We start from the raw sequence: 26,264 nt of genomic DNA, 5'->3' as shown, positions 1-26,264 counted from the left end.
CTGCAACTCCAACATCAACGATGGCTAGTTTAATTGAACAAACTGGTGACTGCGCCCAGTGGCGGATCCAGGATTTTTGTTTGAGAGGGGCTTGACCCAGCTGAGGCTAGGCTTTATCAAGGCAAACACTAAAACCATAGTGGACCCAGATGCTTTTGGAGGGGGCTTGAGCCCCTTAGCCCCCCATTGGATCCGCTACTGATCTGCGCCTGCAACTGCAGCGTGTGAGCGCTGACCTTGGACGAGGTGAGCAGCATCATGGTGGAGCGCTCCAGCACCTGGCGAGCCGCTGCCATCTGCGCGCGCCGCCGCTCGTCCTTCATGTCGTTCTGGCGGTCGCCCGTCAGGTGCGCCAGCTCCACCATCTCGGCGCCGAACTGGCTGAACGCCTTCACGAACTCCGTGAAGTTGCTGACGCTCTCCAGCCGCCCCAGGCTGCGCGCCACCTGCGGGCCGCATGCAACCTCCTCCACATGCCGCCTCCTCCACGTGCCACCTCCTCCACGTGCCACCTCCTTCGCATGCCACCTCCACACGCAGCCTCCACAAAGTCACACTCACGTACCTACGAGCGCGCTCTCGCTATCACAGTCCTCAGGTGGTTTGGCATCGGCGCGCATCTTCTTCCGACGTCGTCCCGTTACAAGTCATCATTATGTATCTACGTTTAACACTGTTAAACGTTTGGACTTTTTGAATGGCCGAACCTCAACATATTTTATATATACACACACACACACCAGTGTCGGATCCAGAGGATTTCAAAATAACCAGAGAAAAAAATGTCTTAAATTACTAAATTTGTATTTAATCTACTCACACTACACATCATATCCAACCACCAGTTTTTATGATTCTACAATAAATTCATTAATTATATTAAAATATTTTATTGGTTCAAGAAACAATCTTTTTTGCCGGCAATATTAATGTAGCAGACAACTGGTTTTTCGGGGGGGGGGGGGGACACTTGCCCCTGGTGGCCCCCCTTGGATCCGCCACTGATACACACACACACACACACACACACACACAATTTACGAACGTTGAGTTCACTTACTTGGAACACAAGTCCAACACATCATTGTTGGCACGTCAACAACACACCAGAAACCTTCCACTCGGAAGTCGAAACACGGCGTGGTTCCCACGAAGATTCAGTTATAACGAACTATTCATTTATTTCAGTTTATTCCTCCTTTGTTTTTATTTTTTTTTACTTTGATTTCTAACAGTGTGTGACCTCCAGCCAATCAGAAGGCCCGAAAAGTTACATCCATCCGTCCAAAAAAATGTTATAGCAGGGGAAAAAAATGTTATAGTCATAGACGCTAAAGGCTTATGTGATAATATTGAAATGCTTGACCACGTGTGCTGTTGGACCTAGGCGGTGGCCATGCCACGTCTGCATGAATGAAACAGCAAGTGTGTGAAGTCGTTTTTCTTTTTCATTCATCCAATTGTTGCGACATAAACTTTTAATTTTTTTTTCTTTTGCTAATGGAAAAAAAAAATTATCAGGTTTTAACGGCAGATATATTTGTAAATTTGTATAGTTACACGAAAACAGCTGCATCGCTAAAAAAATGTTGATCACATTAATACTGGGTCCGGTATTTTTCCCCGGGAATTTATGCTTTGTGTACCTCCAATAGTTAACTCAGTACTTTTTTTTATCTTTAGAAAAACGTATTTTATACATGCAAAAATGATAGAATATCTCCAGAAGAATCTTGTGTAAGAGTACAGGAAGTGTAGTGTATTGTGGTTGTTATGCCCAACATAACTGATGGCTGATGGCTGATGGCTAATGGCAGATGGCTGATGGACATGGCAGATGGCTGATGACTGATGGCTGATGGCAGATGGCTGATGGCAGATGGCTGATGGCTGATGGCTGATGGCTGATGGCTTATGGCTGATGGCTGATGACTGATGGCTGATGGCTGATGGCAGATGGCAGATGGCTGATGGCTCATGGCTGATGGCAGATAGCTGATGGCTGATGGCAGATGGCAGATGGCTGATGGCTCATGGCTGATGGCTGATGGCTGATGGCTGATGGCTGATGGCTGATGGCTGATGGCTGATGGCTGATGGCTTATGGCTGATGGCTGATGGCTCATGGCTGATGGCTGATGGCTCATGGCTGATGGCAGATGGCTGATGGCTGATGGCAGATGGCAGATGGCTCATGGCTCATGGCTGATGGCAGATGGCAGATGGCTGATGGCTGATGGCAGATGGCTGATGGCTGATGGCTGATGGCTGATGGCTGATGGCTGATGGCTTATGGCTGATGGCTGATGACTGATGGCTGATGGCTGATGGCAGATGGCAGATGGCTGATGGCTCATGGCTGATGGCAGATGGCAGATGGCTGATGGACATGGCAGATGGCAGATGGCTGATGGCCGATGGCTGATGGCTGATGGCTGATGGCAGATGGCTGATGGCTGATGGCAGATGGCAGATGGCAGATGGCTGATGGACATGGCAGATGGCTGATGGCTGATGGCAGATGGCTGATGGCAGATGGCTGATGGCAGATGGCTGATGGCAGATGGCTGATGGCTGATGGCTGATGGCTGATGGCTGATGGACATGGCAGATGGCTGATGGCAGATGGCAGATGGCTGATGGCAGATGGCTGATGGCTGATGGCTGATGGCAGATAGCTGATGGCAGATGGCAGATGGCAGATGGCTGATGGCCGATGGCTGATGGCAGATGGCTGATGGCAGATGGCAGATGGCTGATGGACATGGCAGATGGCTGATGGCAGATGGCAGATGGCTGATGGCAGATGGCTGATGGCAGATGGCTGTTGGCAGATGGCTGATGGCTGATGGCTGATGGCAGATGGCAGATGGCTGATGGCTGATGGCTGATGGCAGATGGCTGATGGCAGATGGCAGATGGCAGATGGCAGATGGCTGATGGCCGATGGCTGATGGCAGATGGCTGATGGCCGATGGCTGATGGCAGATGGCTGATGGCAGATGGCAGATGGCTGATGGACATGGCAGATGGCTGATGGCAGATGGCAGATGGCTGATGGCAGATGGCTGATGGCAGATGGCTGATGGCAGATGGCTGATGGCTGATGGCTGATGGCTGATGGCTGATGGCTGATGGCTTATGGCTGATGGCTGATGACTGATGGCTGATGGCTGATGGCAGATGGCAGATGGCTGATGGCTCATGGCTGATGGCAGATGGCTCATGGCAGATGGCTGATGGCTGATGGCTGATGGCTGATGGACATGGCAGATGGCTGATGGCTGATGGATGATGGCAGATGGCAGATGGCTGATGGCTGATGGCTGATGGCTGATGGCTGATGGCTGATGGCAGATGGCTGATGAACATGGCTGATGGCAGATGGCAGATGGCAGATGGCAGACGGCGGACGGACACGGCGGACGGCACCTTGTCCTTGGCCAGCAGCAGCTGCTTGACGACCACGATGTCGGCCAGCAGCAGCACGCGAGTCACGGAGGCCAGCAGGCAGCGAGCCGCGCGCACCACGGCGCCGCGGTCCGTCAGGGAGTCCTCCAGCGCCGCCTCGCACAGCTTCTCGATGGCCGAGCCTGCGGGCACACGCCCCACATCACCTCACACGACAGCCACCGGACAGTTACCGGACAGACACTGGTCACACGCCGGACACACGCCGGACTGACACCGGTCAGTCATCAGGCATACACAAAAACAGTCACCGGCCAGACAGCGGATATTCACATGACAGACACCGGACAGTCGTTGGACAGCCACCGAACATACACCGAACAGAATTCGGACAGACATCGGACAGTCACCGGATAGACACCGGACACACAGGACAGACGTCGGACAGTCACAGGGCGAGCACCGGACAGACACCAGACAAACACCGGACAGCCACCGGACATACACAGGACTGTCACCGGACAGCCACTGGAAAGTGACAAGTCATACACTTGACAGTCATTACACACGGATGGTACAACCTTCCGAGCCCGAAACTCCCATTAATTTTGATGTGTAAACATCTCAGCTCTCGGTATACGGCAATTAATAGAAGTGATTTCGTGAATAAAAAAAAATCAGTAGCTTTAAACGGAAATATGTAACTACGGTGCTGACATCTGTGGAGGATGGCGCGAAGGAAAATCCACTAAGCTAAAGGTCTAAAGTTGAGGTTTAGTATTTTTTTCAAGTCTTTTTTCGCTTTTACCGGAGCCGTTTCATTACATATTTTTAATTTTTTGTCTGCTAATCAAATGATTCAATACTCGACGGAGCTGCTCCGCCAACGAATTCTAGCGGCGGGTGCGGAAACTACGTGTTATTTGTGTCGAGAAATGTAGTTGAAAACACAATTTGCCGATATATTTATCGCGCTCAGCAATATTTAAAAAAAAATTAATATTCTACATAATATTCGTGTCTGAGTTTCGTATTTGAAGTGTATTTGCAACACGAGAACTCATGAATTTACCGTGGTTAGATGTTATACATCTCTGGCGAGTACTAAATAATAGCTCACATGTTTTTTTTTTAAGTTATGTATGCTTAAATATATCAATTCATGACGTCGACTTAGAATGAAGAACTCGTATCTCAAAGATTAACATGTTTTTTTTAATTTGCATTATTAGGTAGAAAATCTCGTAACTCAACTTAAGTTAAGCACACAAATAATAACTAAGCATATAATACAATTTATTTAAAGAGTACTACTGCTGTATAGTTTGTTACTTCTGAGGTACGATGTTTTAATTATAAGTCAACGAGTGTTAAAAATATTTGTCATCAATAGTTGCATGAAACTACGTATTAAGGTTCAGTATTTGAGACCACGAATTTGTAAATATCCCAAGGCTATTCTCTGAGCTTACGTGCAATTTTTGTGCAACTGCATCCTTTCTTTGTGCGATAAGACCTCCCGAGAAGTCTTCTTTAAGTCATCCCTGACTAGACACCTCCAGACCCTCCTGTTCACGAACTAATGTTCGTTCCTGGATCTCCTGATCCCCAGGAGATATCCAGTGTGATCTGTGATCAGAAGGAAGGGACTTTAGCCCCTTATACCGGGATCATAAACTTCGCAAGTGCGCTACGACGCAGCACAAAACTAACGCAAGAAAAAAAAACACGCTCAGTTTTTAAAATCACGACAGTCACAAGACCGTGAGCAATCTTAAAATCTGAAATCCTAAAACTGTAGTAAAAAATTTATTCTTATTTACTTTTTATGACTGTTTATAATACAGCCTGTAAAATCCTCAGCAATTTAATTCATGTTCAAAAAGTTAGTAAGTGGAAACACGACGAATTTAATAAAAACATAAACAATGCTTTTTAAACACATACAAAGCACCCATGTTTAGAATATTCCAGAATACCTACTACACTTACAATATAGGAGGTGGAAACGCAGGCCGAAACGAAAGAAGTTGGGATTTTTAAGTCGTGCGTAATATATATAAAGGGGTATTTTACAGCGTTGATATTTAAGGTGTTGCGTCTTGTGCTTCTTGGGTTTTTGCGAACGTATTTTAAAAACCAAGCCTTAAATCCCACCCGCTCTCCCCCCTTCTTGTATTCGCTCTCCTGGCTTCGACCCAGCACTCGCAAAAGCCCTGCTTGAAATATCCTTTCAACAGTTTCAGAGTTTAAAATATCCTGATATGTTGGTAATACTTCACTGAAACGCTTCAAACAGAAATATGATAAACATATACATAATTAGTAAAAACAATATTTTATTGAACTGTCTCAACTAACTTCATTTTATAATATTTAAATAGACTCTTGAAAAAGTTCGAAATATGCCAATAGCAAGCATGCACATTACTTTACTATAAAGGTAGGAGCCCACCTGGGGAAAGCATAATTTGTGTCTTGTTAAGTTATCCTACTTGGATGTTAATAAACAAATATTCGACATATTTCTGTGGCGAGAAATTTTCAACCGTGAAACTACTTTAGAAGGTGAAAACATAAGTAATGTGAATAGTTACTAGAGACCGGAATAATTCGCGGGTTCAATTACCTCCAGGATAGACTCCACTACACTCTACACACTCGGCAAATTCCAACTGTTCATTGGCTGCCGATTTGTGAGTCGTCTCGACTGAGTATCTGTGATTCGACACTTCTATGAGTGAGGGTATCTAATTGGCCCTCATTACTCCAGATTAACAGTGAACCAGTGGTAGAAGAAGCACTAAAGTAAAATTATTTGGATTCCAGCCTGTCTCGAAAGGAGACAGTCTCCCGGTCTCTAGAGACTGCTTGCACGACAACACGGGAGGGAGGGAGCGAGGGGATAGAGGGGGCGTCACCTGCGGCGCGCGCCTCCTTGCAGGCCTCGTACATGTCCACCTTGATCTCGGGGTTGTCGTCGGCGATGGTCTCGCCCACCGTCACGAAGCGCTCCACGGCCAGGTTGACTGCCTGCCCCACCCGCGCCACTGCGCGCAGACTGCGCTCCGAGCACAGCGGCCGCTCGCGGTGCGTCACCAGCGTCGAGATCTGCAACCAGCGGCACCAGTCACCATCACCGGCACCAATCACCAGCCATCACTGGCAGCAATCACCGACCATCAGTGGCAGCAATCACCGACCATCACCGGCAACAACCACCGGCAACAATCACCGACCATCACTGGCAGCAATCACCGACCATCACCGGCAATAACCACCGGCCATCACTGGCAGAAATCACCGGCAACAATCACCGACCATCACCGGCTACAATCACCGACCATCGCCGGCAACAATCACCGACCATCGCCGGCAACAATCACCGGGGCTTTCCGTGTAGCTTGAGGACCGGGAGTTTCGGCACTCTCGGCACTCCACATCGACAACACGAGCTCTCGTCTCCCACTGCACTCAGGTTACTTTCCTCTGGCACTCTCCTCTCCTCCGACGAGCGCGCCTCGGTGGGCGGGCCGTTGTAAGTTTTGTATGAAAAGAATAACGTTATTTTAAGTTAAAAATCCTGTGGTTTGGCATGCGTTAGAAAGATTTTTCTACAACGTTAAAGATCGTTAAAGATTCAAAGTAAGACTGAGACACGTAAGTAGAAACTTTTTTTTTGACGTGATAACGTCTTATAAATCGATGAACGCCGGCTGCACGCACGAAAAAGCATGACTCATTGTCACGTTCCGCCTGAGCCGAGCGTGCAATAACAGGCCAACCACCGTGCGAGAAAATCTTCTATAATATCAAACAGGTTAAGGCGGGCTTTTTAACTAATGAATTTGCTTTTTAACTAATAAATTATTCGTGAATATATTATAAGCAAATTATTTCAATCAATTTAAATTTCAAAAACTGTAAATAATATTTCAAGATAAAAAGTATGCAATTTTTCATCAATGTTTTCATATGACGTTATCACGAAAATTATTGTCCGTAAACCGACTTTACAGTTACCCATTTTTTTTTTCAATCAAAAATTGTAACAAATTTTGGTCACTAAACTTGATTAATCGTTCAAAACTATTACTACTTCAATCCCCGACTACTGCACCGTTAATAAAAATAAAATAAAAACTACCTAGTCCCGAAAGTACTGGGAATTCTCGATTTAAAAATCGGTTACGCCCTTCGTCTCGACCAGTAACTAGAGAGGACAGACGGGGCCTCTGCCCTGGGCGCCGCAGAGTGATCATCACTAGAGACCGGAAAAATTCGCAAATTCATTTCGCGATAGGCTAAAATACAAATAGTTATACCTCAGTGCTGCCTCTGCCATTGGCTCACCACTCACCTGGGTGACTCTGGGCCAATGAGAAACACCCGACCAAAGCTGTATCGAACCACAGGCTGCTACGCTGGGACGTTTCACAAGACAGCAGCCGATGAGTGGGTGGCATTTGACCGAGTGTACGTAGAACTATGGAGTTCATCCTGGAGGTCATTGAACCGCGAAATTTTTCCGGTCCCTAATTATCACTATAGATTTTTACTTGATACCGTAGTGAGAGAACACAAAAAATGTCGGAGGGCAGATGAACTGAATAATTTGTATGATTTATAACGTGAAATATTTTAAAACTTATATTTTTCACGTACTGTCCAACTTGCGATGTTTTGAAAATGAAATGACTATAAATAAATATATTTATTTGCTATCTAAGATTAATAAAAAAAAATATTTGTAATAGTGGAATACATATGTGTAGTGTCGATATGAGGTGTTTGTCGGGAAAAGGTTTTTAGATTGATTGGTTCTTGCCCCGGGTGGGGACGAGTCTAGTTACGCCCCGGGTGGGAACGAGCCTAGTTGCGTCCCTGGTGCGAACGAGGCTTGTAATTACGACTTCACGCACGGTGACGTAACATCCGACAACCCCTGCGTCCGACGCGGAATTATTCTCGGCCGCGCCGAGGGAGCGACATTCTGCGAACTGGCCTTTTATCTCCTCCGCGAGTGGTGGGGGGAGGGGAGGGGACTCGTAAATATAGATCCCTCTCCCTCTTCCACCCCCCTCCCCCTCCCCCGGACCCGTGTCCCCGGAAGCCAGCCGGAAGCCGTGACGCGGAGGAACAGGGGCGGTGAGAAACGGGGGCAACCCTTCTACCACCCGGGTGTCGCAGCGGAGACTCTGTCCGCCTTCCTCGGCGCGTCTACTCACTCACTCACCCCTGCCCACCCCCCACACGTCTCATGTGTACAGTCGCAGGCCGACAACACTCCTCAGACACCTTGCACGCCGTCTCCCCGAACCAGTCCCTACAAATTATTTGCATCGAAAAATACTTTCCTTATTCTTGTGCTGCGTAGCTTCTGCCTTATTAATTGGTCAGGGAACATTTTTTTATGATTTTGTATAGGAAGTCTAAAATTTATAAGTATACTTATTACTTAAAAAACCAATATGTTGTAATTTAAAATATCATAGTGGTAGAGACCGTAAAAATTCGCTGATTCATTTCGTGACAGGCTGAAATTCAAACATGTGTACTATTCAGCTGGTTCTGCTATTGGCTCGCAGTTTAACTGGAGCTCTCTGGGCCAATGAGAGACTATCGACCAAAGAAGCGTCGAATCACAAGCTACCCAGTGGAGACGCCTCACAGTTTAGTAACCGATGAACACGCGTGTTTACTTGAGAAATGCAGAGGATAATGGAGGCTATCCTAGAGGTCATTGAATCCGCGAATTTTTCCGGACCCTACGTAGTGGCCATCATACTACACAAATCAAAGCAACATGAAAATCAATCAGTAGAGACCTGCAAAATTCGCGGATTCATTCGGTGAAAGATTAGAATTCATACACATATAGGCCTATCTCTCAGATAATTTTGCTATTGGCTTACTGTTTATCTGGACGAATCTGAGCCAGTTATAAACCCTCAACCAAAGAAGGATCGAATCACAGACAAACCAGCTGAGACGAATTACAAGTCGACAGCCAATGAACTTGCGTTATTTGTCCGAGTTTACAGGGGTATGTTCAGTCTATCCTGAAGGCCATCGAAACCACGAATTTTGCAGGTCTCTATCAATTAGTCAAGGCAGTTGGCAAATATACTAGCATCTGCCCTGAGAGACCTCTGGTAAAGTGGTGAAACAAATTAAAGATGGCTAGGACCGGGATTGAGAACCGGGCTCTCTAGAATACAAGTCCAATGGAAACGACGGTGCTAAATATTTATGGATGCTATATTAATTCAATGCACGTCGTTGTAATAAAAAATATATTGAAATAAAAAAAATAAATAAATCAAAGCTTGCCATGGCAAACAGAATCATCAAATGCGTGATATCGTAGGGACAGGCATTTTTCGCGAATAAATCAGAACGCTTGTTAGACTTCAACAAGGTATACGCGCACCAGCGGTTTCTTCCTTGTGATTGGCGGCCGTCGGCGAGAGAAGTCGTTACCTCATTTAGCCGAGCCAATCAGGAAGCGTTTGCTTCCGCACTGAATAGCTGTGATTGGTGGCTTAACAATCGACATTTACCTGAAAGAAACTCATCCAATCATGACTCACAAACGATGATACATTGGTTTAACTTTCAGCTAGTCTCAGAATCTTTTCGCGAAATATACATGTCCCTAGTGAAATGGTATTGTTACAAAACCAATGATGAGTTCTATTAGTCGTAGTGTGATAAAAATAGATAAATAATTTACTTTTTTTAATATCGTTGCACGATTGGCAAAGTGAAGTGCACGTGTGCACGACGAATGCAGAAAGAAAGCAGTCCCCGGAAGCGCAGACGGAGGCCACCCGCCCACCTTGTAGCGTGACGCGCGAGACCTCGCCCTCTTGTAAGAGTGCGCTGCTGCATGTCGGAAGAAGACACGCTGTAGGAAGAAGTGCTGGCGACAGCAAGGGCTGGTCTGGAGGGGCAGGGAACACCGCTCTATTGATTGGAGGCACACTCCCCCGGACACGCCCACCACCTGTCCCTCGGCGCACGTGCGCGGGAACACCACCCCCCGACCCCACATCGAGCACGACTGTCACTCACGACGATGACTAACATACGTCATAAATAGGGACAGGAAAAATTCGCGGATTCATTCATGCGATATGCTATAAGTCAAATACATACACCTTTCAGATGATTTTGCTATCGGCTTACTGTTCATCTGGACGAATCTCAACCAATTATAAACCTCCAACCAAAGAAGGATCGAATCACAGACAAACCAGCTGAGACGACTTACAAGTCAGCAGCCAATTATCTGGAGTTATTTGGCCGAGTGTACAGGGAAATGTGCAGTCTATCCTGAAGGCCATTGTAAACGCGAATTTTTCCGGTCTCTAGTCATCAATAGTCGGAGTTTCAGAGGAAATGACGTTGTTGTTGTTGGTAACCACGTAGCTGCTCGCTGATGTGATTTCCATGACCTTAGTTGCTTGCCGTGTCTTGTATCGCAGAGCGTGTGTTCACAATCAGCTGCGTGACTGGCCGTTTGTCACGTGACCGTCAGGGCGCCGTGATGGCTGCCCCCCCCCCCCCCCCCTCCTTGTCGGCAGGCGACCACAACTGCGCACTGCGGGGCCGGAGCAGTCCCGAGCAGCTCGAACAGATAACACGAATTACGTCCATAGAAACAGGTCTTGAAACCGAAAAAAAAATTAAAAAAATTGGTTGTCAGTAAAGTCGATTTACGGACGATTGTTTAACGTGACAACGTCATAACAAAACATTGATGAAATTATTGCATACTTTTATGAATAAAATTGAATCATTTTTATTTAATTATCACTATTTTGTATGGATACAAAGAAGGAATGAAATTAAATCTACAATTTAATTGATAAATTTACTTTTATTTGCACTTATTAATTCAAATATGTTTATTACTTTAACGAAGAGATTATTTTAAATATAACTTTTATACATGTTTGCTACTTAACTTCTTCCAATCTGTGTTATTCTGTTAAGGATAGGAAAAGTAGGAAACGAATGGGAGTGTTTCAAATTTATGTGCCTCGAAAAAGTAAAATCGATGGTTGTTCCAATCGAGTGGAAGAGATATAGATGCGGCGCAAGCGTACAATGAGCGTAACGGGACACAGCGTAATGGGACAATGTGCGTTACGGGACACTTTTTCGTACGTGCAGCCGGCGTTCATTGATTTATTAGTAGAGACCGGAAAAATTCGCGGTTTCGATGGCCTTCAGGATAGACTGCACATACCCCTGTACACTCGGCCAAATAACGCCAGTTCATTGGCTGCTGACTTGTAAGTCGTCTCAGCTGGTTTGTCTATGATTCGATCCTTCTTCGGTTGGAGGTTTATAATTGGTTGAGATTCGTCCAGATGAACATTAAGCCAATAGAAAAATCATCTTAAAGGTATATGTATTTGACTTCTAGCCTATCGCCGAATGAATCCGCGAATTTTTCCGGTCTCTATTTATTAGACGTCACGTCAAAAAAAAATAAACTTCCTTGGTATCAATTCGTTCGAATTTATTTTGTAAAATGTTAATATTATTTCAAATCTTCGTCTAAAGCAAGTTTTAACACGACCACGTTATTAGTGCAAGGGATGAAAAAAATTCTTTGAAGGTCAAAAAAAATTTTAATAACTTACCTTGGATGGCATAAAATTCGTTCTTAGCTATTCAATGCTGGACATGCATTGACTTAAAAACATTCATAATATTTTCGCTGAATGGAAAATAGGAAAAAAAATTAATCTTTAATTTTGTAATATTGGAGAAGATAAAGAGATGTCGTGTTTCAGAAGTTTATAGAAGTTTCCAAAATATTTGCAGAAGAAATCTAGCTGCGCCTGTAGACTGTGCCGAATGGGAATTTTTTTTTGTTTATTTAAGGTGATTTCTACGGATGTTTCACCGTAAATTATATTATCGTGTGTGTTAATGCAATTTTGGGGGAGGGGGACGATAGTTTTGAGATCGCCCCGGAATATCTTGTCGATATGCGCGTCACCGAATACCTATATCGTGATGATCTATTGCTAGAGACAGGAAAAATTCGCCGTTTCAATGGCCTTCAGGATAGACTGCACATTTCCCTGTACACTCGGCCAAATAACGCCAGTTCACTGGCTGCTGACTTGTAAGTCGTCTCAGCTGGTTTGTCTGTGATTCGATCCTTTCTTTGGTTGGAGGTTTTTATAATTGGTTGAGATTCGTCCATATGAACAGTAAGCCGATAGCAAAATCATCTAAAAGGTATATGTATTTGACTTCTAGCTTATCGCCGAATGAATCCGCGTATTTTTCCGGTCCCTACTGATATCACAGTCTCAGGAAGCGGGCGAAGAGCTGGCGTGGTGTGACGGGCGGCGGGCGGGGTAGAGGCGGCCATTGACGCCCTGGCAGGACGCCAGCTCCAGCGTCGCGGCGCCGTGCATCACGTGGTCGCGCGGCGGAGAGAGACGCGAGTAATTGGCCGCCTCGCGCGCCAACAGCTGCGCTCCATGGCCCGCCCCCAGCCGCCCCCAGCCGCCTCCAGCCGCCTCCAGCCGCCTCCGGGGTTCACACACCGCGTGTCGCATCGCTCCGTCGAGCACCTAACTAAGCAACTAAGCAACTAAGGACATGGAGATCACCGCAGCGAGCAGCTGCGTGGTTGCAAACACAACATTTCCCCTAAAACTCAGACTATTGATGAGCTAGAAGCAGGCATTTTTCGCGGATAAATCTGAACGCCTATTAGACTGCAACATGGTATACCCGCACCAGCGGTTTCTTCCTTGTGATTGGCGGCCGTCTGCGAGAGAAGTCGTTGCCTTGTTTGACCGAGCCAGTCAGGACGCGTTTGCTTTCGCACTGAATTACTCTGATTGGTGTTGTATCAATCGACATGTAGGTACCTGAAGGAAATTCACTCTATCACGAAACTCAGATGGTGCTATATTGTTTTAACTTATAACTAGTCTCGGAATAATTTCGCGAAATATGCATGTCCCTATTCTATTGGTGACGTATGTACCGTCATCTTTGAGAAACGAACACACATATATCGCACCGGTGCAACGTTATACACCATGTGTGCATCAGTTGGTGGTGTGAAACGAATAACAGGTTAGCGATGAATCGAACTTTAACAAGACATTTTAGGGTCACGATTATCTTTTAACATAGCTGCATGTGCGAGGAGCCAGACCTATTTACAATGATGTTTAATTTAAACAAAAGTAAAGTTAGGAACTGTTACCGCAGTAATTTTATCTGTGGTTTTATTTATGTTATGGCAAAACACAGGTACTGCAACGGTGAAGAGTCAAACTTATTTTACTCCAAGTTTAAATGAAATAATTATTGCACAAATAACAGATATTTTTAAATGCTAGAAAATAAAATAAAAAAATAAAAAATACTTGTATATTAATGACATAATATTTAATCCAACGCACACATTAAACATTCAGTTGTTGCTTGCCTTTGACGTCAGTGAATTTTACCGTGGCTCACAAACCACGAGGACTATACCGAAACACACACCAAATACGGTACGTGTTCCGGTACAGCGCAATGAATACCGCGTCAATCAGCCCGCATGTCACTGAAAACTAGAACCTCGTCTTGCTCGCTCAGGCAAACAGCCCCAATTATGTTCCAAGTGAAACTTTGTTACAGCCGACAGGAAAAGTCGAGGCGATGACTCGTGAGATCGTAATGAAAAGTGCAACGTTCAGGAGAGTGTAACCCTATGATGAAGAGGGCGAATAAAAATAGGTTTTATTGTTCACGTAGATTTCTTAAGATTGAATTTTCGCTTATAACGCATGTGGCGACCACGGAGCCAGTTTTTTGACGTGACGTCTAATAAATCGATGAACGCCGACTGCACGCACGAAAAAGTGTCCCGTTACGCACATTGTTCCGTTACGCTGTGTCCCGTTACGCTCATTGTTCCGTTACGCTGTCGGCGAGTGCAGTAATAATAGGTTATGTTACAATTGACTAAAAAATTATGGTGATTCACATAATTGATGATAGATATTTGATTACAGTTTATTTATATGAAAACTTGTTCATAATTAAATTTAAACTTTATAGCTAAACGCCAGTTTTTAAAATTAATTACAAGTCGTCTACACGTGAACTGTTTCGTTGACTGTTTATAAAGTGAAGTGAACAATTAATGTGGTTTTCATTGCTTATTACAACAACAATTTCGGCAAAAAAAGGTTAATAATTATTCTTGCATTTTAAAAATCTGATTACTAGTATAATTTCAAGTATTTATTCTTTTATTATTAAAATAAAAATGATTCAATTTTATTCATAAAAGTATGCAATCATTTCATCAATGTTTTTTTATGACGTGTCACTTTAAAGTATCGTCCGTAACCCGACTTTACAGACAACCATTTTTTTTCCCTTCTGTAATATGAAAAAAATATTTAAAATTAACAAAATTGTTACTATCTATTTTTTGGCTTCTGGATTCCTGTACAAGTCCGCGGAAACAACGAATAACCAGAAATGTCAGCATGATTTGTCGCAGACATCTCCAAGGCAAACTAACAATTGGATGGCATGATGATGGGTGGCGGGGCAATTCGGAATTTCGGCCAATGACTGGCCACGGAAGCCCACGATCTAATATTTGTTAGGCTACTTACTCTCTTCTTTATTAATTTCTCTTTCAACTCTTCGTGCAGGTAAAGGGTAAAGGTAACCACTTAACTGTGAACCCTAAAGCGACACGACACCCTTCCGTGCTCGGCTGCAATAAAAGTGCGCGCCCTCTCCCCCCCCCCCCCCCCTGACCCAGTTCGCGCCGGCGAAAAGCGCGCTGGTCACAGAGGCGCGCGTCTGGCCAAATGCATACACTGCATTCCCGCTGGTGCGAGCACCTTCCGATCCTCGCTGTGTTTGCTCATCTACTGGCTAGTGCCCGGCACATTCGTTGCAACGCCTCTCTCAATTATTATTTTATTTCCGTAATTTGTTTGAAGTAGCTACTGAAGTCGTGTTCCCGAAAGTATTATTTATTTGCATTATAATTTTACATTAACATTAAATAAAATAATTCAAAATTACTGTATATTATTAAAGATTCAGCATTTTTATTGATTTTCACTACCTACTAGAAAAAATTCATCTCGATTATTTTAGTAAACAAATAATAACTTACTTAATTTTATACACGTGTCCTGTTATTATTTTATTACTCTTAATTATTTTGCGTGCAGAAATACAGTTATGTTTACCGACCGGAAAAATTAGCGGATTCAATGACCTCTAGGCTAGCCTCCATTACACCTCTGCGTTTCTCAAGTAAACACGCGTGTTCATTGGGTGCTAAATTGTGAGGCGTTTCCACTGGGTAGCTTGTGATTCGACGCTTCTTCGGTCGATAGTCTCTCATTGGCCCAGAGAGCTCCAGTTAAACTGCGAGCCAATAGCAGAACCAGCAGAATTGTACACATGTTTGTATTTCAGCCCATCACGAAATGAATCCGCGAATTGTTCCGGTCTGTAGTGATGAGCATGGCTTCCCCCGGGAGGCGGTGGTCGGCTGCGTCACCGGGAAGACCCGCAGGTCCCAGCCATGCCACCCCCCCAACAGGACTGCCCCAGGCCGGCGCAGTCACGTGTCGCCGTGTGCGCGACCTCCGACATCGCCGTCCGCGGCCTGTCGTTAAACCTCAAACACAACTAAAAAAAAAAATTGGTTGTCTGTAAAGTCGGTTTACGGACGATAGTTTAACGTGACAACGTCATAACAAAACATTGATGAAATGATTGCATACTTTTATGAAGAAAATTGAATCATTTTTATTTTAATAATAAAAATAAATACTTGAAATTATACTAGTAATCAGATTTTTAAAATGTAAGAATAATTAACCTTTATTGCCGAAATTGTTGTTGTAATAAGCAATGAAAACCACATTAACTTTTCACTTCACTTTATAAACAGTCGAGTGAAAGAGAGATAGATGCGGCGCAAGCGTACAATGAGCGTAACGGGACACAGCGTAACGGAACAATGTGCGTAACGGGACACGTCAATAATAAACTTACAAATATTACTACTACGTTCAAACTGGATGTAATATACTGTAAATATAATCAGGCGCAAAAGATCAATGCCACAGTTTAGATTGATGCTAGAGTAGCCAAGTTGTAAGTTTGTCCTGGCAGGACTACCGTCGCACAGTCCCAAACGAGGGGACGAACATGTCGCGAAGCTGGGTCTTCTGCCCTTGATTGTGCTTATTGGTTGTCCTGCCCTTCTGGTAAGCGACACAGTGTTTCTTGCCTTAGTGATTCTGTCTATTTCAGTCTTGTTGTGTGCACTAGCCTTTTGGGGCCACTCTGGTGCCCTGCGCCTGCCAGGTAATGGTTTGTACTTTAATTTACTTTGTTCATATTTCGTATTCTCACTACTGATGGCTTGGTTGCTCACATTTGCTCTCTTAATTTTTAGTTTTCTGTTTTGATTTAATATTGCAATCTGCAACCAATATGGCCGCCGCAGTTATTTAATTTTTACTTTATCGTGCCTGTTATCGGTAGCGGCACATACCTTCTTTTTCTCCTGTTTGTGGCGATGGCACTTTCTGCCCGCTGGGGCTTTCTTATAGATGGCAGCACAGTTGCTCGCCTGCATAATGTTTTGTTCGTTTCGATTACCTTATTTTCTTGTTATGTGCATATTTCGCAAGTGGTAATTTATTTTCTTCTTTACTCACCTCGTTTACGGGCGCGAGTGGCGCTCGGTAATTCTCCTGTGTTATTCCTTGTTTTTATCTTCTCGCCTTTATATATCTATGTTTTTATTCGTATACTTTTTATAGCCCTTGTATATTACTAAATTTTGCTTTTCCGTTGTAGGGTTTTTCAGTGTTTTCCCTAATTGTAACATGTATTTGTAATTTTCATTTATTGTAGTGCTTTCATTATAGATGTCTGTTGGCATGTAAGAGCTTTTTAGTTGAGGCATGTATTTGTAAGTTTGTTGTTGCCCAATTTGGGCTTTTCTGTATTTCTTTATCTGTTCAATAAACCTTTTGAACTGAACTGAACATCGTACAAAGGTCCTGGCGCCCCTGGAGGCGGGGCAGGGTAGGCAGCCCGCATCACACGCGTGACCTGCGGGCCGCCTGGCTCCCAGCTCGCCCATCAGGGGCCCGCCTCTGTGTCAGCGAGGCGGGATGATAAGTGCGGCGCTCGCTGGTGTTTCTGGCGCGGGGTCGCCTCTAAGCGCGAAGCTCTAAACAACGGGCGCGCGCTTTTCTCGTCGTCACAGGGTAACTGTGAAATTGGAGCAGTAAATATAACTTTATATAAAGAAGAAGAAAACTAAACTATAGATATATAATCGAAGTGCCTTCATAATTCAAAAATATTAACGTAATGTTTAATGCGAAAAAAATATTCTAGAAACACTTTTATCCATTTCCACACTTTTTCAAAAATAAATCCGGAAACAGAACTACCCATCCACCCACAGCGCATTTATAAATGCTTTTCGCAAACAGACACCGCTCGGATATCCTGAGAAGTTTTCAAAAACGTGTTTTCTTTTGAATTTCTGCACACCGACAGGCGGGGCCTTACAGGCATCAACGCCACGACGATAAATAAGTTGGAAACATATATATTCGACACGTGGTTTCCCAAGACTGTAGTTCCAATTGAACTTGCAGTTTCTTGAAAATAATAAAGAAACTTTTTATGACGAAACACCGAGTGTCTGCGTAATGTCTAATAGAACACTGTCGCAGACGTAAAATTATTTAATGGGAATAATCAAGGGTAACACACATATTGACCATATATTTTAGCGACGCGGAGAAATAATGTGGGTTTTAAAGGCTTTTTGTAAGTAACGAAAAAGGTCACCTCGTTGTGCTACTGACCCTATACCTCACCGATTTCGCGATGAATCGAAATTAAACTTACTTCGACGCCTGGCAGGAATGCAACACTCACAACACTAAAACAGCTGCCTAAAATCAGGGGCATTGATTGTTACGTAGTAATTGGAAGAAAAAAAAAAGGGGTTTGTCTGCAAAGTCGGTTTACGGACGATAATTTTACGTGATAACTTCATAAGAAAACATTGATGAAAAATTGCATACTTTCTAATTTTGAAATATTATTTATAGTTTTTTGCAAATTTAATTTAAATAATTTGTTTAAATATAATCACGAACAATTAGTTAAAAAGCCCGCCTCAACCTGTTTGATATTATAGAAGATTTTCTCGCACGGCGGTCGGCCGGTTCTTGCACGCTCGGCTCAGGCGGAACGTGACAATGAGTCATGCTTTTTCGTGCGTGCAGCCGGCGTTCATCGATTTATGAAACGTTATCACGTAAACAATGAGCTAATCACCAAACTGAAACCAATGAGACGCAACTCGAGACGCACAGACGTGAATGCCGAGCAAACCAAACACCACCAGCCTCGCCCCAGCAAGCGGCGCGGCCTCGCCGGAGAAAGGAACGCCGCGCGCCGGGACTAATGAGCGGTTGTCGCCGACCGACCGATGAATTGTTAACAGACAGCCGCGTGGGGGGGTGGGGGAGGTGGGGGAGGGGCGCGGTGCTGACGTCACGCGACTGGAGTCGTCCTCCGGCGCGCGTGCCGCTACGACCAGGACTCGGGGCGGGAAGCCTTCTATCCACAGACAAGAGAGACAAACGCCCGATCGTTAGAGACCGGAAAAATGCGCGGATTCATTCGGCGATAGGCTAGAAGTCAAATACATATACCCTTTAGATGATTTTGCTATTGGCTTACTGTTCATCTGGACGAATCTCAACCAATTATAAACCTCCAACCAAAGAAGGATCGAATCACAGACAAACCAGCTGAGACGACTTAAAAGTCAGCAGCCAATGAACTAGCGCTATTTGGCCTAGTGCACAAGGAAATGTACAGTCTATCCTGAAGGCCATTGAAACCGCGAATTTTTCCGGTCTCTACCGAACGTGCATCTTCGGTTTTTTTTTTGTTCATTGTAAATAAATATGGCGCTGTTGATAAAAGGATACTAATGGTCAATTAGGTTAGGTTAGCTACATTATAAATACTTTAAAACATTGTGGATGGCTGATTTGGTTAGGTTAGCTACATCAAAGATACGGGGATAAAAAAACCATGAACTTCGGGGAACTTCGGGTTTTGGCTCTCTCGTCTGTGAAAAGAAGGCTTCCCACTCGGGGCACGTCGACCTCCAGGATTGCCAACAACCCAGCGCTCCTGTCGCAACCCGCACCACCTCTCGACGGCCATCTTCCTCAATATCCAGTTACCGAGTTTATTTCGTGTTGGCAAACATCGTCCAAGCGTAGTGACAAAACTTTCAAAGCCTTTTTTTTTGACTTGGCAACGTCTTATAAATCGATGAACGCCGGCTTCACGCACGAAAAATTAACCACGTTCCGCCTGAGCCGAGCGTGCAAGAACCGGCCAACCACCGTGCGAGAAAATCTTCTATAATATCAAACAGGTTAAGGCGCTCTTTTTTAACTAATTGTTTCGTGATTATAAATAAACAAATTATTTAAATTTAAATTTGCAAAACCTGTAAATAACATTTCAAAATTAAAGAAAATGCAATTTTTCATCATTGTTTTCCTATGACGATATCGCGTAAAATTAACGTCCGTAAACCGACTTTACAGACAACCCCCCCCCCCCCCTTCTTAACCATGCCGCGAGCGTGTATACTCGGAGGTCAGAGGTCGGAGGTCGGAGTTCCTGCGTAGTTCCTACGATGACCTAGTTAAGGCCCGCACACACTGGGCGGCTACAGAAAACACCACCAAGATATCCGAGTGGCGTCTGTTTACGGAAAATCATTTAATAATACGACGAAGGCGGACGAGCAGTTCTGTTTCCGGATTTCTTGTTTTAAAACTGTATTCTGAAAAGAGTGAAAAAAATGTCAAAAAAAATTGGTTGTCTGTAAAGTCGGTTTACGGACAACGTCATAACAAAACATTTATGAAATGATTGCATACTTTTATGAATATAATTGTATCATTTTTATTGAATTATCACTATTTTTGTATGGATACAAAGAAGGAGTGAAATGAAATCAACACTTTCATTGATAAATATACTTTTATTTGCACTCATTAATTCAAATATGTTTATTACTTTAACGAACAGATTATTTTAACTATAACGTTTGTAAATGTTTGCAATTTAACTTCTTCTAATCTGTGTTATTCTGTTAAGGATAGGACGATGACAGGAAAAGTAGGAAACGAATGGGAGTGTTTCAAGTTTAATGTGCCTCGAAAAAGTCAAATCGATCGTTGTTCCAATCGAGTGGAAGAGAGATAGATGCGGCGCAAGCGTACAATGAACGTAACGGGACACAGAGTAACGGGACAATGTGCGTAATGGGACACTTTTTTCGTGCGTGCAGCCGGCGTTCATCGATTTATTAGACGTTGTCACGTCAAAAACGAGTGTGTTCAGGATGAAGTGGAGGCGTGAGACAGGTCGAAGGGCCGTCGTCACAGGACGAGAAGTGACGCCCGAAGGGCCAGGCCTCGACGCGGGGCCCGCGATGTCGTCCAGGAAGGGCGCGCGCGTGCGGGGGAGGCTCCAGCAGCGCTGGAGGCCGGGGAATCGATACCCGCCCCAGCGGGGCCCGGCCTTGGCCCAGCAGACACTCTCTCCCCGCGCCCCGGGTGCCCCCCCGAGACTCCTGGTCGCCGGACAGCTGCGCGATCAGACTCTGCACCGGCATCTTCACGACCACCACGTGCACACCAGAGCGACTTCATCTTCGGGAGACCGTCAACCAGTTCTCAACAAGAATAAGTAGAGACCGCGAGACCGCGGATTCAATGACCTCTAGGATAGCCTCCATTATCCTCTGCATTTCTCAAGTAAACACGCGTGTTCATTGGGTACTGAATTGTGAGGCGTCTCCACTGGGTAGCTTGTGATTCGACGCTTCATTGGTAGATAGTCTCTCATTGGCCCAGAGAGCTCTCCAGTTAAACTGCGAGCCAATAGCAGAACCAGCAGAATTGTACACATTTTTGAATTTCAGCCTATCACGAAATGAATCCGCAAATTTTTCCGGTCTCTAAGAATAAATAGAGACCGGAAAAATTCGCGGATTCATACATGCGATAGGCTAAAAGTCGAATACATATACCTTTCAGATGATTTTTGCTATTGGCTTACTGTTCATCTGGACGAATCTCAACCGAATAAGGATCGAATCACAGACAAACCAGCTGAGACGACTTACAAGTCAGCAGCCGATGAACTGGCGTTATTTGGCCGAGTGCACAGGGAAATGTGCAGTCCATCCTGAAGGCCATTGAAACCGCGAATTTTTCCGGTCTCTAGCTATAGTTATTTCTGCATAATACATAAAATAATTTTTCAAAATGATAGCCTATTGAGTATTAGCTACTTACGATGCCAACAATTAATATTATAATTTTTGTTAGTTTAAACACATTTTTAAACCATTAAAATGATAATCGAATACTCAATCATTTTACTTTATTATGTTGTATAGTGATTATTATGTGCGTAGTTAATATTGGAAAGCTATTCAGGGAACGGTTTGAAAATAACTTTAACTATTGAAGTTGTGTACTGGGACAACACAAAGCATAAATCTCCGGGTAAGAATCCGAACACATTATTTTTAGTGATACAGTTGTTTTCATGTAAATGAACTAATTTACAAATATCTGTAATTTTACATGAATATTTCAATTACATTTACAAAAAAAAAATTGTCGGGTACCAATTTATACCAGTGGTTCTCAAACGTTTTGAATTCGGGGGCGCATTCAAAATACCTCGAATAATTGTAGGCGCGTCATATACAAATACGTACGTACTGAACGAAATCATAAATCACTGTTCGAACAACATCTGTATAGGCTCACACTTTGAGAACCACTGAATAATAAGTCTGAAAAACATTTCATTGGCCCATACGTTTTGACTCGTCCTTAAACACAGGAAGCCAATAAGAAAACAACGAAAATCTATTATGTCCCAAACACAAGCAAATCCGGACAGGACGTAGAATGTGGCAGTGTAATGAACGAAAGACGGTTTGTTTATGTGAAAGTGTGCGCAGCTTAGCCTAGTATTACGAAATAGTGACTTTTTTTTTAGCTTTAATTCATGTCTCCGTGATTTAGGTAAGGCCTAAGAGAGTTGTAAATATATGTTCACGCTTAAATGAACATTTTTGGAAGCCCTGTTTATGACCAACTATAAGCATCCTTCGGCCACAACCTAAATATCTCGGGTCCTGCAGGATATACTGCATATTCCTCTGTACAAGCTGCCGCTGCCATCTCACTGGCTGACACATTATTATAGATAACTATGTGATGAAAAAGTAGCATGAAAGATAGGTTCCTAACAATGCGAAACTATTACATTGTCAGAAATATTTAAAACATTGTGCTACATACCAAGCTTAATGTTATTCTAATATCCATACTAATATTATAAAAATAGGCTGTGGGTTTATTTGTTTGCTTCTAAGATGTTGACTCGAAAACCACTACACCGATTTCAAAACTTATTTCACTGTCTAAAATCTTCACTATTCCAGAAAGACACAGGCTTATTAAACCGTTTCAGATATAAGAAAATAACCATTTATGCTGGCAATGCTGCATGAGACACGTGGTAAGGATGCCGTCTTATATATCATATACATATATATAGACAGGAAAAATTCGCATTTTCATTTCACGATAGGCTAGAATATAAATGAGTTTAAGTTTCGCTGCTTCAGTTTTGGACCACAGTTTACCTGAAGTACTGAGTCAATGATATCAAAGAGAGACGTATCGAATCACAAGTTTCCAAGTTAACAGTTAACAGCAGGTGTAATTTTCCCGAGTACACATAGTGGATCTATCATAGAGTTCATTCAGACAGCGGATTTCTTTTCGAATCCCTACATATATATCGCATATATCTTTACACAAATAAACATCATTTCCGGATCTAAATCTGGTGTTTCTTTAATTATCTTTGCCATCATATCGACGCAATATCAGTTTGATAAATTTTCATTTGAAAGCCAGATACGAAAAAAAAAAGTTAGTTGGAACTTGGCATCAATTTAGTGATAATACTTAAAAGAAAAATTGATCGGTTAAAAAGTGTACCCACCCGCACTGAGTCAAGTACCACAACTATTAGGAAAAGAAACTATTGTAAACCAATTTGTTGGTCATTAATTTCAGATATAGATCTTGTTAGAAGACGTCTAGTCGGGGAAACACTTCTCTTGATACGCTGCCAATTCAATTGGACGCGAGCCAAGTTACAAAAATGGTTATTTCACTTGCATTTCAAGGGCGGTGATTTATTTCCCAAACATTGATCTGAAAGATGTTCGGATAAGCCTTCACGGACGGCAGAGACCATCTATCATCACCGGGGACAGGAGGCCGTCTCGCGGCATCGCGGCAACAGCCTGTGCTTCAAACACCTGTGGCTTGTGAGACTCGGGCGGCTGTAGCGGCCTCCAGCCAATAGCGAGGGACCTGAGCTGTCTCCAGCCAATAGCGAGGCTGCGTCTGGAGGAAGGACCGAGCGAAGTTGTGGCTCTTCAAAGCTCTCCGTCACAACCAGCAGGAAGTCAACAAATGGCTAGAGACTTGAGGGTTTGGTCTGGCCTCAGGGTAGAATTCAAAGTCACATTGTGCTCAACCCATGTTTGCTTTCCCATTTTTTTATTTCTTTGCGAGAATATTTTTAATCATTGTTAATTGGCACTACCTGATTCGCTGACTTCTCTCCTAGCTGAACATCGATGGCTAGAGACCGGAAAAATTCGCGTATTAATTTCGTGATAGGCTGAAATTCAAACATGTGTACAATTCTGCTGGTTCTGCTATTGGCTCGCAGTTTAACTGGAGCTCTCTGGGCCAATGAGAGACTATCGACCAAAGAAGCGTCGAATCACAATCTACCCAGTGGAGACGCCTCACAATTTAGTACCCAATGAACACGCGTGTTTACTTGAGAAATTCAGAGGATAATGGAGGCTATCCTAGAAGTCATTGAATTCGCGAATTTTTCCGGCCCCTACCCAGAGCCAGTTATAAACAAGGAAAATACTTTGTCACCCAATCCCGTGTATTTCTTCTAAAAGATGTGACAATATTACAGAGTAGTGAGCACCCTAAAGAAGCCTGATTACGTTCAGCTAGGGACTGGAAATATTTGCGGTTTCAATCAACTGTAGGATAGACTCCACGATCCTATATGTACTCGGGAAAATTACACCTGCTCATTGGCTACTGTCTCGTGAGAACTATTAACTGTGATTCGATACTTCTTTCGGAAGGGTAATTCACTGGCTCAAAGTTCTTCAGTTAAACTATGGTCCAATATTGAAGCAGCAAAAGGTTAAACGCATTTTGATTCTACGTATAGCGAAATGACACCGCGAATTCTCCCGGTCTCTACGTATAGCCAAGTTGGGTCTAGCCAAGGAGTGAAATGAATCCACAAAATAACCGCGGCTCTGCGAATAGCTTTGGCAACAGGTGCAACTCCAAACTCTTGGGAGTTTCTTCCCCCCCCCCCCCCCCCCCCCCCCCCTCGCCGTTTGACCGGAGCTTCCTTGGCAGGACCCAGTGGGCGCTGCGCCAACACCGACCCGCTCGCAAGACAAACACCTCGCTGCGGTGATTCATCGCAGCGAGTCATTTCATTTGGTCCATGTATGGGACACCGAGTTCTTAGTTGGCTCGCGCCTCGTTTGGCACGGCCGACGAGCAAACACCTCCTTTTACTTCATTCGTACGCGATTCATAGAGACCGGGAAAATTCGCGGATTCATTCGGCGATAAGCTAGAAGTCAAATACATATACCTTTTAGATGATTTTGCTATCGGCTTACTGTTCATCTGGACGAATCTCAACCAATTATAAACCTCCAACCAAAGAAGGATCGAATCACAGACAAACCAGCTGAGACGACTTACAAGTCAGCAGCCAATGAACTGGCGTTATTTGGCCGAGTGTACAGGGAAATGTGCAGTCTATCCTGAAGGCCATTGAAACCGCGAATTTTTCCGGTCTCTAGTGATTCATATTAAAAATAGCGCGCCATGTAAAAAGTACTTACTACTGCAATAGATTGCTGACTATTTTTTTTCTCATTAATTATAATTTCTATAAATGCCACACCACATTCAACTCATTGAGCTTTCGTCGCAAATATAAAGAAATCGTCTGAAGAGGAGTGTAGAAAACTATGGAGTCTAGCGTCAAGGCTGAATAGCCTTCGCGTGGTTTGAAAACCTTATTTTATTTCAAAGGTGCATCACTGGTTGAAAGTCTTAGCGCGGTTCACATAGGTACAATAGGGCACAATTGCATCTGCAACACGGACTTTGTTCAGCCCGTCGCCGAACCAATCTGCATTTTTTTCCGGATTGTTTTAGTGGAAATTTCTTACCTTGGTATCATTTTCTTTAACTGCTGAGAAAGGCATAAACTATTAGAAATTGCAGTAATTATGCAGACTTTTCAAATAAGAATTTAACTTAAAAAAAATCTCTTCGTAATTTCAAATAACCGAATCATCCTAGAAATTACGCCGTATTTAATCTTATGCGTATAATGTTTCGTTCTAAATAAAGATAAAAACACACATGGACATAATAAGAGTGTTATTACTGTGTAACTAGTCTGTTTTTTTAAATTTTTTAATAATATACTAAGAAAAGTTTTGTTTGGGAATCATGTTCAAATAAAATGAACTCAGTGTCCGTTAATGTACGAAGAAAGCCTTAAAATTACAAAGATCCCTCGATAATGTG

General features: G+C 43.6%; 1 protein-coding gene across 2 annotated transcripts in view; it reads right to left on the bottom strand.

Moving 5' to 3' along the window:
• Positions 1 to 26,264, bottom strand: part of LOC134532511 (alpha-catulin) — a 110,941-nt gene that overhangs the window by 43,813 nt on the left and 40,864 nt on the right. For both annotated transcript variants that reach the window (XM_063368973.1, XM_063368974.1), the window contains exons 2-4: positions 6,333 to 6,522; positions 3,433 to 3,593; positions 237 to 446 (exon numbers count right to left, since the gene is read on the bottom strand). In XM_063368973.1, the coding sequence (XP_063225043.1) occupies positions 237 to 446; positions 3,433 to 3,593; positions 6,333 to 6,522 (561 nt within the window). The remainder of the gene's footprint in view (positions 1 to 236; positions 447 to 3,432; positions 3,594 to 6,332; positions 6,523 to 26,264) is intronic.

The sequence above is a fragment of the Bacillus rossius genome, chromosome 6 (genome assembly GCF_032445375.1).
Source record: "Bacillus rossius redtenbacheri isolate Brsri chromosome 6, Brsri_v3, whole genome shotgun sequence".
Taxonomy (NCBI): domain Eukaryota; kingdom Metazoa; phylum Arthropoda; class Insecta; order Phasmatodea; family Bacillidae; genus Bacillus; species Bacillus rossius.
Note: the sequence above shows the minus strand (reverse complement) of the source record. Positions and strands in the feature narration are given on the sequence as shown.